The sequence below is a fragment of the Oreochromis aureus genome, linkage group 16 (assembly GCF_013358895.1).
Source record: "Oreochromis aureus strain Israel breed Guangdong linkage group 16, ZZ_aureus, whole genome shotgun sequence".
NCBI classification, from domain to species: domain Eukaryota; kingdom Metazoa; phylum Chordata; class Actinopteri; order Cichliformes; family Cichlidae; genus Oreochromis; species Oreochromis aureus.
Window position 1 is genome coordinate 16315234 of NC_052957.1, and position 21265 is coordinate 16336498.

The 21265-nt window shown below is 37.0% G+C and overlaps 2 protein-coding genes across 2 annotated transcripts; one reads left to right on the forward strand and one right to left on the reverse strand.

Moving 5' to 3' along the window:
- Window positions 1–857: 857 nt before the first annotated feature.
- On the reverse strand, window positions 858–5966 carry mettl8 (methyltransferase like 8). Its single transcript, XM_031743275.2, has 10 exons — window positions 5834–5966; window positions 4479–4635; window positions 4040–4131; window positions 3591–3952; window positions 3425–3474; window positions 2996–3056; window positions 2174–2313; window positions 1660–1766; window positions 1466–1531; window positions 858–1175 (listed from the first exon to the last, which is right to left on the reverse strand). The coding sequence occupies exons 2-10, from the start codon at window positions 4628–4630 to the stop codon at window positions 1021–1023; spliced, it is 1185 nt and encodes a 394-aa protein (XP_031599135.1). The 5' UTR covers window positions 4631–4635; window positions 5834–5966; the 3' UTR covers window positions 858–1020.
- Window positions 5445–20784, forward strand: dcaf17 (ddb1 and cul4 associated factor 17). The gene is made up of 14 exons (XM_031743274.2): window positions 5445–6052; window positions 6127–6230; window positions 6843–6933; window positions 7027–7163; window positions 7268–7346; window positions 7712–7801; window positions 7907–8014; window positions 8163–8265; window positions 8535–8677; window positions 17104–17213; window positions 17312–17396; window positions 17601–17684; window positions 19000–19155; window positions 19239–20784. Exons 1-14 carry the CDS (start codon window positions 5882–5884, stop codon window positions 19344–19346), a joined length of 1569 nt encoding a protein of 522 aa, XP_031599134.1. The 5' UTR covers window positions 5445–5881; the 3' UTR covers window positions 19347–20784.
- The last annotated feature ends 481 nt before the right edge of the window (window positions 20785–21265 follow it).

Consider the following 21265-nt stretch of genomic DNA (forward strand, 5'->3'; position numbering starts at 1 on the left):
GAGGTTTGGTACAGAAATATGCATGTAATCATCTGTCCTGGTGTGCGACTGATGTGTTCACCGGTCACAAAAAGAAGAGTTGTTGTACAGTTTCATAAAGAATAACAGGAATGTCCATGTAGAGTCATCCAGGTCATTGGAAAGAAAGCGACTGGACTTCTTTAAAATTCTTGAAGATGTTAAATCTCTCATCCGAGAAGATACATTAGCTCTAATTTGCTCAACGTATTTCTTAGAACAGTGGGAATGATTTCCTGAAATGTTCTTTATGGCAGTGAAGTTGAATCAGTTTTGCAGCTTATCTGCAATTTTTCTCCTTGTTACCATGTGGAGTGGTATATTTTGATTGTAAATTTGTATATTCTGATGGTAAATTTGTTGTTTGGTTTGTGGTAGGACCGGAGATAAATGTTAATATTAGTTTGTTCCCTGATTTTTGGTGCCCACTTGTAATATAAGTTGGATTGTAGATAGGGGGCAGGGTTTAATAAGAATATTTTCTTCTTCCTGCTCCTTTTCACACATGGTTGTAGTGTTTTATTGATAGAAAGTGTGGTTGGTTTGTTTGAACTGTTGTACCAAGTGTGAAATAAATAAATAAATAAATGAATAAATAAATAAATAAATAAATCAGCATCAATAAACACGACTGAGCATATATTCAGGCCACACATCGGTACAACCACTAATTTGCTTCTCTCTTACAAAAAGTGGCTTGAAGAATAATGGAACGTAATCTCCTGTCAATCATTCTTGCAGTGGCCTCAAAACGTCTAGTGCATGGTTCATGTACCCGAGCCCACCTGGACGTAACAACATTGTGTCAGTATCTAAATATGAATATAAAGAGAAATAAAAGTAGAAAACACCAAATATCTGTTTATTGTTTTTTATTGAGTTTTATATATTTTACCCCCAGCTGCCTCCAAAAAACAGTTATTACTAGGCCCAAATAAACCAGTTTAAGTATAAAAGTATGAAAAATACACAGTTCTAGTTAGAGCTCTGCATGGTGGGATGCTAAGAGGTTGAAGGTGGATATGGTTTCCGGTACTTGCTCTGCATCCACACCCGGCGCATTACTACTTTCTTTCCTCGGTTCACTTGCAGTCGTCTGTCCTCTAGATTCTGAATTTCTTCCAGTCCAGCTTTGGAAAATAAATCATGAACCTCCTCTGTAAAACGTAAAAACACAACAGTCAGGAACCAGAATTTTAGTCCAGGTTCTCCTTCTGGCAAGAAAGCCATGACAACAGAAAAGTTTTGTGTCCATAACCGTGAAGCTGTTTTTTATACATTTGTTTTCATTTTTAAGAATTTTGGAATTGAGTTTTATCTGAGATAATGTATATATTTAACCATTCACCAATAAATGTAAATTCCATGTTTGTAAACACCACAAACTAGTATCATAGCACTGATCAGAATGGGGGTGTCAACACCCACACACCATAAGCAGAAATACCTTTTGTGAAAAAATAAACACAGGTTCCATCTCCACGAGTGTAGAAATTTTCTGATAGACACCGTCCTGGTTGTCAGAGATTAAATGACAAAGAATTTGTTTAAAAAAGAGAATCTCACACACAGACTAAGATGTATTAAGAATATATAAGAAATTAGGGTAAAATGATACAACGGGTATATCTGGAGGCTTACCTTTCTTAAAACGGAGTTGTGAGAAGTCATATCTCCCATAATCACGGAAAAGGAGCACACCACCATGTTTCAGGTATGCAGACAGATGGTTCACAATGTCTTGCAAGCTGTCATTAAAATTTTATTATTGGATAAATTATGTTATACTGCAGCAGGCTTGCAGCTAAGGTGATCCTTGCAGCCATCGCTAAAAATATAGGCCAAGGAGACATGCATTCACTGAGATATAACTGATTTCAGTCAGCAGTGCATTTGTATTAGCTTAACCCAAGTATGTATGCATATGTTTCCCAAATTCATCTATACTTTTAGTGTCAAGCAAACCACCCAATATTCAATATCTTGCATTTAACTGTATGGTTTAATATTTCCATTTCAAACTGGGGTTTGTAATGGCATTCAGACAAAGGCTGGGCAATGGGATGGTTATGGAGGTTGTGGAGGGGGAGGGGCTAGCTGGCAGGTGATAAATGACATTAGGGTCTCCCATCGGTGTACTCTAAACCTCACCTACCGCTCTGGATGAATGGAAGAGAGCACAAATACTGCCAGAATAACATCCAGGCTCTGAGGAGGAAATGGGAAGGTGGCCATTTTGTCACAAATGTCATGGACGAAGGCGTGACACACGGAGTCATCGTAGTCTGGGTGGTTCTACAGGAGGAAAATAAGTTAGATTATATCTATTAAGCATGTCATTATCACATTGGTGTTGCAGCTCATGTACAGTTCTGAGACATTTTCTCATGAACATTCCTATCGCCTTGAAGCAGCCTGGTGATTCTTGTCTGACAAGATCAAGAAGACATTTTCACCTAAATAACTGCCACTCAGTGGATATTTTCTCCATTTCAGACCACTCTCTGTAAACCCGAAAGATGATCCGTCCATTCATCCATCCTTCCTCCTATCCAATTCAGGACAGCCTGGAGCTAGCTACTCTAAAGATGGTAGTGTGGGAAAATCCCAGTGGATCAGTTAACAAACAGTTAAATAGGTGTACCTTACAAATTGGCTAGCGGGTGTATATGAATGCCATCTTTTTGATATTACTAACATTAGTTTCTATGTGTGAGATTTATTTAATGTGAAGATATGTAACAGTGATTTTTTTTTTCTTCTGCTACATTTCTGCACATGATGTCATATTTATCTTTTCTGTGTCTGTCTAGGTAGAAATGTATGATAAAGACATGTTTTATTTATAGATAAAAATCTGCTGTTGAAATTAAATTATTTCCCAAAACATTTAAGGGATGGCAATATTTTCTAGATGACTAAATTATTATTATAATACAGTATACACTTTATATTTTCATACGAAACAAATGCTAACCTTAACCAGCTGAATGGCACGTGGTGAGAAGTCACAACAGTATAAAAATGAGTCTGTTTCTCTGTTGAAGAAAACAAACAGTTTAACAACTGGGAATCATCACATTACAACCACAAGTACTTGTAAAACATTGACGAAGTGATTTTGTGGCTCAACACATATTTTTTACAAGTGCCTCAGTTGTTTTGTTTTGGTTTTTTGCAAAGGACACAAACCAGGATGAACTAAAGCTAAAGAACCAAAGAGAAAATAGAAGAACGGCAGGAACTTTATTCCAATGTAGGTGATAACACAACAACCTCACAGAGAAATTTTCACTGTGTTCTATGTGTATGCTCTGCTCTCAGTCAACAACAGAGATGACAATAGAGACAATCAAATATTAAACATCTGTATGATCATTCATTAAAGAGAAAAATTTTTACTTACTTGATGTTATTTACAATAGGAAACACACTGTTACCAACTCCACATCCAATCTGTGAACATAAGAAAATGCAAAGCAGTTATTTAACATTATCTGTGTTACAATTATGTAACATGTACAGCCTGTATATATAAAAAAAAACCAGAGTATATTAACACTTTTAAAAACCTCCAGGATCCTGAAGGATGCACATTGTCCAGGAAAAACGGAATCATCCACAGCAGCTTCATTCGTTCCTCGTGCAGCTTGTTGACAGGACTCCTGAAAGTTAAAGGTGTCTGTATTCCTGTGATGGTCAACGGGATTGCACCGTTGATGTTTTCCGTTTTCAGTGTCCGTGCTGGATGCACTACATAGTTGAATGGCTGCTTGCTGATGACCGTGACACGTGTTTGTGCGCCGCCCTTTTTCACCTGAAGGCAGCAGCTCTGGGAATTCTAAAAACAGCCACCTGCGATCTTTGAAGAACTTGTCCTGGTGAATCTCATAAAACTTGTCCCAGTACTGGCAAGCTACTGTAACAAATTTACCTGCAAGGACAGAATTCAAGAACTTTTTCATCATTTTTGTTTCCATGTAATTCCCAAATTAAATTTGTTAAAATATTTTATTCTTGCCTTGTTCGTTTAAAGGAAGTCGTACAGTGGAATTTTCTTCCGCCTTCTGCCGTGCATTTTCCCTGTCCTCCTCTGTCCATTGCACATGATCCCTAACATGAAAAGCATTACTAAAGCAGCGGCTGAATGTTAATATATCAATTTAACTATAATGACTCACAATTTAATTTGTTATAATTAGCTTTAATGTTATGAAATCCTGTGACCTATATTTTAGATTGCATATTATATATATCGCACATATATCACACATATACCATATATATATAGAGGCCACATGTGGTCTTCTCTTGTGGTCTAACTTTTGCACTGTCCACTTCCTGCTGTGACAAAACAAATTTCCCACGTGTGGGACTAATAAAGGTTATCTTATCTTATCTTATTATGTGGAGTCATAAACACAACTTTTACACATATTCATTAAAGTTGCATCACTTACCACATGTTATGCTTGAAGATGTCATCAGGACTGGTCAGAATCCGTGAACCCAGTGGAGCTGAAGGTCTTCCGTCACTGCTCTTTAACCTCATAGAGAATCTGATGAAAACTGCAGCCACTTTGGCTACAGAGAACTTCTTTGCTTTATTCATTTACTCTGTAAAAGTGCACATAGGTTTAAATACATACAACAATCCCTGGTCAGTACATTTCTGCCTAAAAAGACTAGTGGAAGCAATATCTATGTCATGCAGGGGAGGGATACTAGCATCGAAGGATGCTGAAGATGGAGCTGACACAAAGGAAGACCACAAAGAAGACTGATAAATGTAGTGAAGGAGGACATGCAGAGGGTTGCTGTTACAGAAGAGGATGCTAAGGATAGGGTGAGATGGAGACAAATGAGCCGCTGTGGTGACCTCTAAAGACACCATCCAAATCTATCTAATCTATCTAATGTTAATACAGACATGTAAATAAAATAACAGAATACGATAAACTCTTCTTTTGCCCTGAAAGCTGGGAAATGTTCTGAAAATAGAAAATGCATAGCCTGTAATAAAACTGATTAATGAAATCAGTTTTATTCCAATTTTAAATTGGAATAGCTCAATAAAATATAACGCAATAGGATTTTTTTTAAAACATCCCCAAAGCTACTTTGAAATACAATGCAACAAAATCCTTAAAAAAGAACCTATTATAATACGTTAGCGTGACTTTTTAAAGTAAATTAGCTCAAATTTAATACAGAAAAACAAAACAGAAATAAAAAAAAATAAATGATTAAATACACATACACAGACAAATATGTTTAGCTAACACCGCTCAAATGCTCAAAAAAGCTATATAGTTTGAATAATTGCTAAAATATAAAATCTGACTATTACTGCAAATAAAAAAGGAAACTAAAGGATGCAGCTGATTTTTAAGTGAATCTCTGGTCAGGGTACGCGCAGACGAATGGGTGCGCTACAGCGGGACAGCGAGTGCGCTATTGTGCCGTAGAAGAAGACGCGTATGAAAACATGGAGAGGGATGGGGTGCTAATAGAGTTAGCGGCTAACTAACAACACAACCCCAGTCGACACGCGAAAGCAATGCTCGCCAACTTAACCCTAACAATTATATTTAACTCTCCATGCAACCTCCGAGCAGTTCCTCTGGGTCACATAGCAGACAAAACTTTTGGATGAAGTTGGCGACATGTCGAGGTTCTGTAGCTCACGCTAACCTAAGCTAGCTGTTAACTTTTCATGTTAGTCATTGGACGTGTGAGGGCACTGCGGCGTTGAAAACATGAAGCCTAGAAAACAGCTGTAGCGTGCTGGACTACAAAACCATACGGTGCTTACCTCGCTCTGGGTGGGCTGTTGTGGTCACTTCAGTCAGTCGATCTAGTCATGCTGCTAGCAGCACCCAGTAGGGAAACATACCACCTGCAGATGGCGCCACAGCAGAGAAAGGGGAGCGCTAACGCAGCTGAACTGCTGAGCCGGAGGAGCACCGGTCTTGGGAATACTGGGACTTTAATCAGACATAATTTGAAGATCCTGAGAGGTATCCTCCTTCAGGTAATGTTACAGTTTGTAGTGTAACTGCTTTGAGTTGGTGTTTTACCATATTAATTATTGTTGTCATATTGTAGGAAAACCGGACTTTCACGAAAGTATGGAGCAAGACCTCAAAATCCACAGTAATGTACGAAAATTGCAAACTATACTTTGAAAACTACCAGCACTGCTACAGCTGGTGAGTATGGGGTCCTAACTTTAATTAGCTTCAGTTTTTAAACACGTATACATACCAAATAATACACAGGATTATATTGGTACGTTAAATTAAAGTAATCAATCCTCCACTGGACATATACACTATTAAAAATGAGTTGTTAAAAGTCTACCTACTTAAAAGATAGTTTTTTTATATGAAGTGTTCATATTACAGAAGAGAGAAGAGGAATCCAAATCAGAATACATGCGTGTGAATGAAAGGGAGATGGGTGTAACAGTGTAGCTGCGGTACTGAAAATAGATGAGTTTTTAAGAAATGCGGAAAACCATTCAAAACAACGGAAGATATTGAATATTTTTGTCTTATCTTATCTGGCAGGGAAAAGTATAGATGTCTGATGAATAATGTGAAAACAGGTGGGTCATGATATTTAATGTAAATGTGTACAATTAAAATAAAACCCATTGTGTCATTTTAACTTTGTTAGAAATTGTTGCTTTTGCGAAACAGTGATGTAGGATACAGAGGAGCAGATGATCTAAGGAGCTTTAAATGAAGTAGGAAAGTGTTGTGTATGCCCAATAACATTGAAAAGCTGCTTATGTTTTAGATTTTGTATATGTGTTTCAGTGTTCATGCCGAGCCTCAGATTTTGTACAAACTGCCAACGAGGTCCAAACAGGAGAAAATTGAAGATACGTTGATGTGTCACAGCCCAGTTGTAAGTAAACATTAATAAACTGGGTGTTTCTCAAATAGAAATTTTCAGACTGTTGTGTTACCTCTTTTTTTTTTTTTTTGTTCTCATCCAAAGGAAAAATCCTTATCTTCTCCATCTGATCATAAACCGAGCCTCCTGGCTTTGACGGCCAATAACTGGCTAATTCGTCTTTCAGCTGAAACAGGAGAAGAACTGCAGAGAGTTTACCTCTCTCCAAACTATAAGTTCAGGTATCTTTAAGGTTCTGATGTCAGTGTCCTTTGAGTGGAATGTATTTTTAGATTTGGTTCATTTTAAAGCCTTTTTAACTTTATAGCTTGTTGTTGTCTTGCAGATATCTTGGCTGGGATGTTTCTCAAGAGACATTTTATGTTAAATCTGTTCAAAACAAGGAAACACCTTTAGCCAGACAGGTAAAGTGAATACATGTATTTAAAGTATTTGTGTCTTTTGAGAGAAAGTCAATAATAAGTTAATATGTTATATTTAAGTTAGCTGTCACTAGCTATACTTGACCCTTGTTATCATTTCATTGTTTTACTACTCTTTTGATTTAATGATTATTCTTTTTTCATCTTGTGGTTTTTGGTTTCAAATCAGAAGGTTGTTGTTGTTATTATTATTATTATTATTATAATTATTATTATTATTAGTAATAATAATAATAATTTATTGTTTGTGCAACTAGACAGTTAATTAATTATTTATTTTTCTGTAAGTCCTATAAAAATGAAGAGAGACGATGGAGATGTGACCTTTTTTCTGATTTATCCCACAGGCAGGTATCACTCAGAATACAGTGATGCACATCGCTATTTTTCATGTTTTCCCTTTGGAGGTTATTGGCATTATGGAGATCAATAAAAAAGTAAGCTGTTTGTTTGTTTGTTTGTTTTTAAATACAGTTTACATTTCTCAAATGTACATTTTTGGAGGTTTTTTATTTAAAGGGTTTTTGTTTTGTTTCTTGTAGGTGTTTGGAAATGGTGTCATAGGTGCTGATCTGGTTCAAGGTGTCCTTGCACTGTATTACAGCAATAAGTCAGTGAAAATGTACAGCTTCGAGCACATTGTCCAAAGAGTAAGTCTGTGTTTATTTAGACATTAGTGAATGCATCAGAATTTGCTGTGATTTTATGTTTTTTTTAATAGAAAGTGTTTCATTATCATTCTGCTTAGCTTGCTTCTTACGTCTTTGGGAATATGACGAACATTTTCTTTGTTTTCAGTACCTGACAGAGAAGGTAACACTTGGAAAGCAGAGTCCTCTTCTTGGTGGCAAAACAGTCGGAGATGCACCGTTTGGTATCCCGTTAAATATTCAAATCACAGGTTGGTTTTTTTAAGAACCAGTGGTATCTGTGCTTAAAGTTGAGTATATGCATAGCTTCAAATAACTAATAAAGCCATTTTTGTGAGGCAGCTAATAAGAAGAAAGTTGTCTTAAAGTGAGCTGTAAGGGACCTGAAATGACTTCTTTAAGGCTATGAACTGTGAATGTGTTGCTGTTCCAGGGGTCACAGAGTGTTAGCCACTCTAATCAAGAATGTTTTGCTTCACAAAGTGAGCATAATGTTTGTTTTTCCTTTCTCATTGCACAGATTGCCCTCCTGTACTTTTCAAGGTCTCCTGTGCTGAAAACAGTGTTCAGATTGGAGGAAACCCATGGCACTACATTTACACACCGCCTCGTAAAAAAGACGAGGGGACCTACCACATCTGCTCACTCAAGGACGGCACTATGGTATATTTAAGAAATCCTCATCAACTATAAATTTACTTCCTTATTACCTTTTAGTTATGGTTGTACTTTGAGTAAAACATGACAGTAATAAGTCAGTTTGTGGTAGAATGAGCTGTTGCTAAATTTGTCAGACCCTGGTGAGTTGTCATTGTAAGAAAGGCTGCAGATGTTTTTGACAGTCTTCCTATTCAGTCAGTGGACAGAGCAGGAGTGAACTAAACATGTAATCACCTCACAATACTACCTTTGTGCTGATCTCTAAACTGTGCCTTCTCTCCCATTGAGAAGCCATGACATTGTATCAGATTAGGGATGATATTACTATGTATTATTTTCACATAATCTCTCCACTGAGTTGTTCATGTGGAAAATACCACACATACTTAAATAGAAAATAGGAGAATCAAAGGGGGGTATAACACTCTTTATAGTATGAAGTGGAATGGATGTCAGATTGTCAGTTTGGTAAAGATAAGGGAGGTTTCCAGTTCCAGTTCAGCCTCCAAAATGTAGTTTAGGCTACGTCCACACGCACACTGGTATTTTTGAAAACAGAGATTTTCGGTTTTCTTTCTTTTTTTAAAAATCCCGTCCACATGTGCAGTTTTTAAAAATATCTCCGTCCACATGGGAACACTAAAAGCGAAATGTTGGCCAATCAGAAGCTTAGAAGCCTGGGAGGGAAAGACTAAACAGGGTTTTGTAACCTCACAAAACCTTAAGTAGTTCTGAAAAGGTTTTGTTTCTCTGGAAAGGCAGATAATTTTGTGTTACTTTTCAAGTGCCATTTTCAAGTGCCTTCATCATTTCAAATGTTAATAACCAGTGTTGGTCAAGTTACTTGAAAAAAGTAATCAGTAACTAATTACTGATTACTTCCCCCCAAAAGTAATCCCGTTACTTTACTGATTACTTATTTTCAAAAGTAATTAATTACCTAGTTACTTAGTTACTTTGTAAAAACACGATTTACAACCTGAATAGGTGATAAAGCGATAGATCTTTCAGCCCAATTCTACTTTTTCTGCATAATCCATCATACAAATTGTAATCAAATGTAAAAGTCTCTTTTTAAAACTTGGTTTTATTAGTTTTAATCTTTTAACTTTATGCATCAAGCAAAAATTAAATTATATGCAACATTCTCTGACTGGAAGAAATTTGTTTAACATTTAAACCTATTTTCTGCACATTCCAGCACATAAAATAAAAATATATTTTTAGTGTTTACACTCACTCTTTCAAATAAATGCAAATGAAACACAGCAGAAAATAAATAAAATCAAACACTCTGCGGTCCTGTTGCTCTATTTTCACCTGGTATTGCGGATGTTTGCCCTGGTGCAGGTGCCGCAGCGGTCAGTGGAAGAATCCGCGAGTTTCTCTGTGAATTTCTCATTCCGTGGTAGCGCACTCGGGGCTTGCTCGGAAGTTAAGGGGTTTTTTCACTGTAAAAAGAAGTTTTCTTCCCACGCAGTGAACAGCGGACGCTAATGTTTTTGTCACATTTTATGGAATCAAACTCAAAGTAAGGTCAGTACTTCCACGCTTTAAACGCTGCACGCTCATACTCTCTCCGCACTCAATATATTATCCATTGTTGATCTGCACACAGCTGTTGCCACAAACGTCACACTCGCTTACGTCACTATTATGAGACATTCTCGCAAAAAAATCACGGTTTTAGTAACGCAGTAACACAGCGTGCTTACGGGAAAGTAACAGTAATCTAATTACCGTTTTTGCAATAGTAATCCCTTTACTCGTTACTTGAAAAAAGTAATCGGATTACAGTAACGCGTTACTTGTAAGGCGTTACTGCCCATCTCTGTTAATAACTAAAGACAGTATTTTGGCTGTTGTGTAGACAGGGTTCGTACGGGTGCTTGAAATCCTTGAAAATGCTTGAATTTTAATATTGTCTTTTCAAGGTTTGAAAAGTGCTTGAATTTCAGATGTGGTGCTTAAATGTGCTTGAAACTGTATTTCATTCACCAGAAATAACTGTCTGACCGAATAGTTTTCTTATCAGATAGAGAAATGAAATGAGTCTAAAAGCAAAATTTTTCCGCCTGGGCTGCCTTGCGCCTCTGCATGTCAGTCTGTTTTAATGTGTGACCCCGCCCCTCCCCCCGGACAGTTGGGGTTGAGTGCACTATCATGCCTGGAGATTGCCGTTTTAATGAGTGTTTGAATGAGTTTGCACTCTCGAGTCAAATGACAGGTGAATCCTAGTAAATAATTTTCGAGTATGTGTACATAACACATGCTAATTTTTAAAACTATTATTATTAATTTGCTAGCTATCAAACGTGCTGGAGAAATGATTGAATGCACTGAGTGGGATGCAGTACGGCAGCGCTATTATAGCAGTTAGTTATGGCATGGTGATTTATGGAATATGCTGTGAATTTAGCTTACATTACTTAGCAGTAGCAGTAATGTGAGTTACTTCACTCAAGTAAATCTTGAAATGTTAGTCCAATACTTAACTAGCCAACTTAAGGCTTAAGGAAATAATGGTAATAAGAGCGACTGATCCATATGGGGACAAAGAATAGCCACTTTTTTTTTGCTACCGAAGTTCCCGGGCTTTCATTCAAAATCTGTTTATTTTTATAAATTATAAATGGCTTCAAGCTCACATTGAGGCCTGTGGGGCACTATCAGCCACTGAGACAATAGACAAATTTGAGTGTTTTAATATATGAATATTTCATACTTTAAGGCTGTCTGTTCATTTAAGGGAGGTGAACAATACATTATACAGTGGCTTGCAAAAGTATTCGGCCCCCTTGAACTTTTCCACATTTTGTCACATTACAGCCACAAACATGAATCAATTTTATTGTAATTCCACGTGAAAGACCAATACAAAGTGGTGTACATGTGAGAAGTGGAACGAAAATCATACATGATTCCAAATTCTTACCCATTCTTTGCAAAACAGCTCCAGCTCAGTCAGATTAGATGGACAGCATATGTGAACAGCAGTTTTCAATCCAATCGAGAATCTGTGGCAAGATCTGAAAACGGCTGTTCACAAACGCTGTCCATCTAATCTGACTGAGCTGGAGCTGTTTTGCAAAGAAGAATGGGCAAGAATTTCAGTCTCTAGATGTGCAAAGCCGGTAGAGACATACCCTAAAAGACTGGCAGCTTTAATTGCAGCAAAAGGTGGTTTTACAAAGTATTGACTCAGGGGGCTGAATAATTACGCACACCCCACTTTTCAGTTATTTATTTGTAAAAAATGTTTGGAATCGTGTATGATTTTCGTTCCACTTCTCACGTGTACACCACTTTGTATTGATCTTTCACGTGGAATTCCAATAAAACTGATTCATGTTTGTGGCTGTAATGTGACAAAATGTGGAAAAGTTCAAGGGGGCCGAATACTTTTGCAAGCCACTGTAATTTTACATAATCACATCACAGATCATAGACCAAAAAAAAAAGATTTTAGGCAGAGGCTTGTGCATTCTTAAAGTCTTGTATGTTGAATTGAACTGAGTATGTCATCTGTTCAAAGCCTCTCCCAGTCAGTGCTGTTCTCCATGCCCATCTTATTGTACATGGTGTTATTAGCACAAACACTTTAAAGGTGATCATTTATGACTTTAACAATAATACAGACAGCAAAGTAGTCAAACATCTCACAGTTAGTTTTATTGGGAATTAACTTTAACCTGTTTGGCACCCAGGGGTTTTCTGAGCTTTCTGCTCGAAAATTAAATGACCAAAAAAATTGGAGTATTTCTCTGCAATTACAAACTGGTATCAAAATAAAGCTAACACTTGTGAGATGTCATCAGAGATGTGAATAATACTGCAGGTGTTAGTATGTCAAAGTAACTGTGACTCAAACATAGAAAAATTGGATTTTTTTTTTTTTATATCCCTCGCCTAATTTTTAAAAGTATTTTATAGCATATAACACCTTTGAAAATATGCTTCGGTTCACATTAAACTCCAGAAAATCATAAATCAAAATATGGATATTACCTGTCCACAGATTCATGGTGACGTAACGGCTCTTTTAACTGTTTGGTGTCTTTGCTTTGTTTGGTGTTTGTAGAAATGGTTTACATGAGCTTTTAGCTGAGATTCAGAGGTTTCTGTGGACGCTACTCATGTCGGCACTTATATTTCTGACCTCTTAATTTAAACTGATTAAACGTGATCTCCTCCCTTTTGCCCCCATTTTTGATGGTGTGGGTGCAAATGATCAGGCATGACATTCTCATAATAAATCAGAAAAGATACTGCAAATAATTATTTCTGCATTTGTGTGATTGAAAATGTTTGTGCAATGACACCGTTTTAAAGATTTAGCCTAAATAATTTTGGCGTGAATGAGCCTAAACATGATGACCTGACTAGTGACACCGTATCACCTGTGACACACACGCACGCACGTATGACTTTGCCAGTTTCAGCTGAAACAATTTCAGTGTTTCAAACCATGTTCCAGGTTTTTAGTTCACCATTCATGAGGTTTCAAGAAGAAAATAAAAGACAGATCTGAATGTTTGAAAGTGTTTTGGAGAAATTCTGTAAAGATTAGATGACAAATACTCAAAGGATCAATTTAATTGGTTTATTATTTTGTTAGATAAGTTGAAAAAAAAGTTAAACAAGCAAGTCAATAAAGAAACAAGTTAAAACGAAGTAAGAGCAAAAAAGTTAACAAGTAAATAATGAAACAAGTTAAAACGAAGTAAGAGCAAAAAAGTTAACAAGTAAATAATGAAACAAGTTAAAACGAAGTAAGAGCAAAAAAGTTAACAAGTAAATAATGAAACAAGGTAAAATGAAGTAACAACAAAAAAGTTAACAAGTAAATAATGAAACAAGGTAAAATGAAGTAACAACAAAAAAGTTAACAAGTAAATAAAGAAACAAGGTAGAGGAGAGAAAACCCCAACAATCCCTCTGAGCAAGCACTAGGCGACAGTGGGGAGGAAAACTGCCTTTAACGGGCAGAAACCTCCGGCAGAACCAGGCTCAGGAGGGGCAGTCAACTGCCGGGACTGGTTGGGGGCTGAACAGAGGTGGAGCAAGACGAGGCTACATCAGTTGAAGAAGCAGTAGCGTCCCTCCTCTGGAACAAGCGGAAGAATTTTTCTTCTTTTTTTCATGGACTTTTCCACGGCGCCTTTTTTCTCCAGGATGAGGGTTCTCAGCTCATCGATTGTTTCTGCGTTTTGCTTCTCAAGGTTCCTGCATCTTTGCTCCACCTGTTCTAATGTTGCTTGTTTTTCTTCAAGCTTGTCTTTGAGGTCTTTGGATGTTGCCTCCTGTGTTATCTTTGCCTTGTGCAGGTCTGCATTTCTCAGTTGATCTTCTTTGTGCATGTCTTCTAGCTGCTCATTTCTTTTCTGGATGTCTTGGAGCGTACACTGCAGGTCTTCATGCATTTTGTCTTGTTTTTGCTTTTGCGCCTGCATTTCTGTGTTTTCCCGCTTCAAGTTGTTGAATTCCAACAATATCCCCTTAATGAGCTCTGAGTTGTTTTTCGCCATTTGATCGATCCTTTTCTGCATCTGTGAGCATCGTTTTTCCAGTGTTTCCTTTTCTCCCTCAAGCTCACTTGTTTTGACCTTCAATTCATTACAGAATTCTTGCATCTTTTGATTTTTACTCTCAAAGTCCTTGATGATGCACTTTTCTTCTGTCAGTCTTTCTTGCTGTTGCTCTTTCTCTTGAAGGAGGCCTTTATTTTGGCGCAGTGTTTGATCCAACCTTACTTTCACCATCCTGTAATTTTCCTGCATGCATTGGAGTTCACGCTGCATGTCTTTATGCTTTGTGTCCTGTTCTTCCTTCTGTTGGAAGATTTCTTTATTTTTTTCTTCAGCTTCATCAAGCTTTCGTTGGAGCAGCTGATTCCTTTGGTCCATGTATTGGAGATCCCACTCCATCTTATCAATCGTCGCTTTCTTGTCTTGAAACTGCTCAGACATTTCTTTAAGTTCAGCGCTCTTCTGCTTGTTTTCTTTGATCAAGAATACAATCTGCTCTCTGGCTTGAGCAAACTTGATCCCCCAGCCCTCATTAATAATGTTGATGTCGGGCTGGCGCTGTAGTGTTTCTTCCAGGTGTTTATTTTGTGCTTCCATTTGTAAGCACTTCTTCTCCAGGTGAAGTTTTTCTTCTTCAATTTGTTGAATTTTGTTCTGGAGATGGTTGTTTTCATTCCTACTCTCCTGTAATGGACTTTGGATGGATAAGAGGCCATTCGGAGAAATTGGCCGGCCACGGCAGGAAGGAGAGGCGGCGTAATCGTTTTGTCTTGGTTGCCGTAATCTTGGATACATGTTGGAGTTTGTATACAATGACTCTGAGAGGTTTCCAAATGTTTCTGTAGTGAACGTTTGAAGGCTGCAAACACAAAGGCTGCGAAGAAACAACTGAAACAATTGCTGTTTCTCACCCCTATTTAAGGAAAAACTTCAAAGGATTAAAGACCCTTAAGGTGTCCTTGTGACATCACCACTCCTAAGCCAATCAGATTGTCACATGGAATGTGGAATGGGGATATATTTTTTTTTAAACAGTTTTCAAATTTAACTTAATATTTAAGTGTTTCTTAGTTTTAGACTAGCTGGTTAGTTTTTTCTACGTAAAAGAGCTATAATAATTTTTATGTATTTTTTTTTAACTTATCCTACTTTTTATAAAAGGGAACATTCTTTAAAGAATATGTATTTAATTAAAAAACACTCCATTTGTCTAAAGGGTATAACAAACAGGGTGAGCTTCCTACTTGAAAATGAAATGACCAAAATAAATGTATTTCTCTGCAATTACAAACTCTGTGTAAACAGTCTTGGTATCAAAATAAAGCTAACACATGTGAGATGTCATCAGAGATGTGAATAATACTGCAGGTGTTAGTATGTCAAAGTTACTGTGACTCAAACATAGAAAACTTTGATTTTTTTTTTTTTTATATCGCTCGCCTAATTTTTAAAAGTATTTTATAGCATATAACACCTTTGAAAATATGCTTCGGATCACATTAAACTCCAGAAAATCATAAATCAAAATATGGATATTACCTGTCCACAGATTCATGGTGATGTAATTGCTCTTTTAACTGTTTGGTGTCTTTGCTTTGTTTGGTGTTTGTAGAAATGGTTTACATGAGCTTTTAGCTGAGATTCAGAGGTTTCTGTGGACACTACTCATGTCACCACTTATATTTCTGACCTCGTGTTATAATCGATTAAACGTGATCTCCTCCCTTTTGCCCCCATTTTTGGGTGTGTAGGTGCTTAACTAGTTAAAATAACAAACATCTGTCTCCTATTTTTTTGTGTCACATAGGAAAGAAGCATCAATATCTGATGTGAAGACTTATTAATTTGGCCTTGCTGTGTATTATTGGGGTGTTTGGTGCAGTTTTCTTCTTTTGTGGGGTTGTTGTTTTTTTCAAGTGGAGATGAATATCTCTAAGAAGTTGATATGTTCACATTTGCAAATTTTCATTTTTAAGAGAAATTTGTTTTTTGAGTTTGTACACTATATGCATAGTGCACCATTTCCTTTTTCAGTATTTGTCTTTGGTGCAGTTTTCTATGTTTTAACAAAAGGGGAACAAAGGACATTTAAGTCGAGCTAAAATGATTTGTTTAAATTTTTACATGGCCTTACTGAGGTGACGCTAAGTGAAACATGCATTCTCTTTTTCTTTTTTTTTCTGGTAATGTGCTGGAAAAGCTTAAAAATGGACCTTGAAAGTTAAATTTATTCAAAACCGACGTCTGGATTTGGGTTGTGAAAGCGTCTGTGTTAAATGTAGAAGCCACATCCGAAGTTCACTCTGACGCCTCTGTCTTTCTAAATAGAGAGACAGAAACTGCGTGTGTATATGTAAGAGTGTAAAAAATGCAGATAGACAAAATACTGTTGCTGTTAATCTATGTCCGCCATTATAGAAATTCATCTCATATAAACAATAACGTGGCGCACAGCGTGACGTCAAAAATGGCACACACCTTTGACGTTGCGTGAGTAAATCTCCGTTTTCCTCGTCCACACCTAAATGCAAAAAGTGAGTTTTCCAAAATCTCCACGCTGGCAGGAGTTTTAAAAAATCTCTGTTTTCAGTGACACAAAACGCCATTTACATGTGGACGAAAGGCCCAAACACATAGAATCATAAAATCTGCGTTTTCAAAAATACCCATGTACGTGTGGACTGTCCACTAATGTAACCTTGGGAATGTGTCGGTCGTGGGTCTGTTACAATGTTCTGCACTGTTGTTTTTTTTGTTGTATCTGACTTCCTGTCTTTCTCACCTGCTCTTTGCATCTTGACCTTTTTGCCAACAGACCTGATGGAAAGAGCGTTTAAGTTGTGTGCTAACTTGAAACTGTAAGAAATCTGCATCTTTTTCTTTTTGATTTTATTAAATTAGGCTACAAACGGAGTACAAGAGATGGACTCCTACTCTCTTGAGAACGACGGGATCTTCTTCCATCCTGATGATTCAGGAAGAATTATCCATGTGGGACCTGTCACCATAAAGTGAGTGCTCCGGTATTTTTTTAACATCATCATATTATCTTATTTGCCAAATATACTTATTGTACAATATTTGTGTTTTCGGTTTTTTTATATTCCAGTGTCCTAAAAATCCTCGGAGAACTGAACAGTGCTCTGCCATCTAAGGTCGTTGAGGATTTCTCCCTGAAAACCCACCGAAACAATGTAAGTGTAATATTTATTTGCTTGAGATTTTTAGTTGCTGTCCTTTGCTTTCTGAATAAATTTAATTGACTTGCGATGGATCAGCCTTGTACAATAAATCAGCCTGGCTACAACAGAGATGGAAGTCTCCTATAGAGGTGAACTGTATGCGTATTGTTTATAATTTCAGAAAATGTAAAGTTCATGATTTTCCATCTCTTGTAGCCTATCTCCCAAGTCACTGTGACCTCATCAGGCCGCACAGTAAAAAGAAGATTTCAACAGCTGGATGATGACCCATCTCAAAAGGTAAAAATAGGATCTAATTAAATTACTAACTTAAATACCAATAAGTGAAAGTGACAGGAAGTGAATAATATTTTTCTTCCTCCTTACAATGCAGTAAGGGTCCTGACATTCTTGTTAATTACTTGAGTGACTTTAAGATGCACTCAGAGTATTATCACAGGGCAAACATACCCCTCTGGAGTACACCAGCAGGCTCCTCCTGTAGGATGTTGTGGCTTGCCTCACCATAAAAACAACAAGGTGTTGACAAAATCTAAAAACTCTCAAGATCCCAATCAAGAATTCACAGCATGCCAGAACAAGCAGACCGTCTGCTGCCATCATTTCTGAAGCCAGACACCACGAGGTATGCCCCGAAGTCCCTTGCATGCCCCGAGGGTTTGGATCTGACAAAACAGATCTACAAATCTGGATTAGGTTGTTCTCTTATTTAAACCAAGAAGCAAACACAATATCCACATTTTTATTATTTATTTAGTTATATTTTTATTTTATTTTTTTCTTAATATAAATAAGATCTTTTTCTTCTTATTTATTCAAAAAGTGATATATATTAGTTTTTCCTCTGTGATAGACCTAAACAAAAAAAAAATTGGTTGACAATTTTATCCATCATGGCAGACATGACTCAATCCTGCCTACACTTCCTCTCCTGTAAATACCTCTTAATACTGCAAATCTGCAGCTACAAATAGCAAACTGATGCAGGGTTTATTTCTCTTTTCAGCTGAATTTTCTTGCAAAACAGTTTTTTCTTCTCTAATCAGCTGTAAGACGCTGATGAGGTATTGTCAACACCCCGCCAGACTTAAATAGATTTACAGCTCAGTAATAAAAATTCAAAATGAATGAGGATCTTAAGTTGAATTCAGTCATCATACAAGATCCTCTGTTCTTAAAAACACCTTTCAGAGGTTTCCTGGCTCAAAATGGGCATTTGGAGGTGAGTATGTATGTAACCTAAATTGGTCTCCATGTGACATAAGGCAGAGAGCCAGTGGGAGTTTCCTTTTCCTGGGGGAAAGCCAAAGCCTCTTTGGTGTGCACCAAAATATTTTTAGAAGAATAAAAAAAAACCCTGCATATTTATTTAAAGTGCAGAATATTCAGGATGGCAGCTCAATGGATTTTTATACATTCAATTGTCCTTACACATTTCCTCAGGTGAGCTATGTATTGGGTAATGTCCTCTGAAGAATTTCATTGATAAGCTTTCAGGTTTAAACACTGCAGGCAAGTAAAAGCTCTTAGAGCTGTTCATTAAAGAGAACATAGTACGTAGCACTTAATTCACAACGGCCTTTTGATTATGCAGACTTTCCGAATGGTGGAATATGAGGATGAGCTTGACCTTTTGGCAATCGTGGTAACCAACGGCGAGGAAGGAGAAGGAAGAGCGTGCATCCAACTCCATGACAACCAGACCGGGCAATTACTGCGGACGATCGATTTGATTGAAACCTGGGATGAGGTGAGTAACTTGACATGAGTAGGCAAACATCAGGGTGCGTAGTCTGGATGTGGATTAATGTGTGCTCTTGGTTTTTGTTTCAGACAAATAAAAACGAGGTGTTCTTCGACAAAGACACGATTGTTCATATTGAACAAAAGAACGCTAAGTTCTGCTGCCATGTTTACAAACTGTTCACGACCAAAACATAAGCGGTGCAAAACTGAATCAAAGCTGCTGTAAAGCTTTTCATGATCACTTAAGATTTTTTTAATATGATTACCCTTCCCCTGTTTTGTTTGTTTTTTTAATATATGGATCTTTGCATCCTCAGTTCATATGATTACTCTTGATTATCACTATTTTTTTCTGTTATGACTATTCTAAGTCTGTACCATTAAACTTGCTCCCACTTTTTTTCTTTATTCTAAAAATAAAATATTTTATTTTTCCAAGTTGCTCTGTATTTCAGCCTTCTCTTTTTCCATCATGCATATCCAAATTTTAAGATACTGATATTTGCTCTGAGCCAGAATCTGAGATAGTTATGCGATTGTTTGCTTGAACGGTAACAGTCAGAGCTGATGAAATTGCCTGACGCCATCCTAATGAAGTACGTTTCAGAAAAGTGATTTGCCAGCTGCAGTGCACTCATGCAGATTAAATGTGGTGACAGTGTCACGTTTCACAAATGATTGTTGCATGCAAATTGCAGGTCTATTTACATGCATGGGTTACAGATACGAGTCCCCAAATTAACGTGAAAGGAAAAATCTCATAACAGGAACAGGAGTCTTATGCATACCAAGTTTCTATAATTTTTTTTTAACTGTTTCTGTATTCATTATAAGATGTAATAAAAGAAAATATAATGTCACAATGGGAAGTTAGGGTGATCAGGTGTTTGTCTTGTCCCACATATTGAGATAGTATCACACATTTTGATTGACTTCAGTTTACAAAAAAGATGTGATGGGTAAATATCTTAATTTTAGCTCCCAAATATGCTCATAAGAAATTAAGAGTAGCAGTACAATAAAGTATGTCTGTTCTTTACTGCATAGATCCCCAAATTGAAATCAGTTAGTTTGTGTGTTCTAGCTAACCTTTAAGTTAGGTTTATCAAAAGTATATATTATCTCACAGAATTAGTCAAATTTCCCTTGCAAATGTACACTATACCCTATATTGACACTTCTCAAAAATTAAAGGAGGACTTTAGGGATATCAGTCTGTCACAATGTGAATCCTTTTCCCCTGTCTTGGCACAAAGTCACAGCGGATGTGCTGGAGAGGTAACAACAAGACAACCCCTCTCCAAAAGGAAATGGTTTAGCAGGACTGTTGCTTTTCCTGTATCCCTTCTGACTGATTTTCCACAGAAACATGCACGAGTAGGTCATTTTGTGGGCAGTGACACTGGCAGTGTTTCCACTGTCATTTACATAAAGAAGCAGATATTGGTCCTGCTGCTGGGTTGATGCCATTCTTTGGCGCTGTCCAGCTCTCCTCATGTAATGGCACACTTTGTGTCTCCTCTAAATTCTTGAAACTATCCTTGGAGTATGTTTGGTAAATAATAAGAGAGGAAAACAATGTTCCAACATGAGAAGTTCTGTTTTGTATTCATTGTAAACAGTTTGTGTTTTCCGTCTTCTTCTTTTTTTGTAAACTATATCCACAAATACTCAATAAAAATATTTTGAATAAAAAACTATCCTTGGAGTCACAGCAAACCTTGCAACAGTACATATGGATGTTTCACCCTTGAGGAGTTGGACTACCTCTGTAACCCAAATGGGCTGCAGGTACTGAAACCAACAAAAAGCAAAATAAGAGAAAAGAAATCAGCCGGGAAGGATAAGAAAAGAGCAATGATCTGTGGCCACCAGCTGCAAAACCACTCCCTTTTTGTTGCCTCTCCGGTGCGTGACTTTTATGTCCGCCAAGGGAAGTGAAATTGATTAACAATGGTTTATGCCTTCTAATGGGACAGACTGATATCCGTGAACTTGAACTTTAATCAAGTGTTCTTCTTTAATAAGTTTTTAAATGATGAATCTTCAGTTGTAACAAAAGTGGCTTTGAGCTTGTTTGTAGGATTTTGTGTCTTAATGTTCCAACCCTAAAT

Excerpts from the sequence above, each read along its gene's own strand:
- mettl8 (XM_031743275.2), bottom strand. The coding sequence starts at position 4,630 with ATGAATAAAGCAAAGAAGTTCTCTGTAGCCAAAGTGGCTGCAGTTTTC. Across the intron at positions 3,475-3,590 it reads CATCCTTCAGGATCCTGGAG|ATTGGATGTGGAGTTGGTAA; the intron begins GTTTTTAAAAGT and ends TTATGTTCACAG. Across the intron at positions 2,314-2,995 it reads GTGCCATTCAGCTGGTTAAG|AACCACCCAGACTACGATGA; the intron begins GTTAGCATTTGT and ends TTCCTCCTGTAG.
- dcaf17 (XM_031743274.2), top strand. The coding sequence starts at position 5,882 with ATGCTGCTAGCAGCACCCAGTAGGGAAACATACCACCTGCAGATGGCG. Across the intron at positions 7,347-7,711 it reads AAACACCTTTAGCCAGACAG|GCAGGTATCACTCAGAATAC; the intron begins GTAAAGTGAATA and ends TTTATCCCACAG. Across the intron at positions 7,802-7,906 it reads TTATGGAGATCAATAAAAAA|GTGTTTGGAAATGGTGTCAT; the intron begins GTAAGCTGTTTG and ends TGTTTCTTGTAG.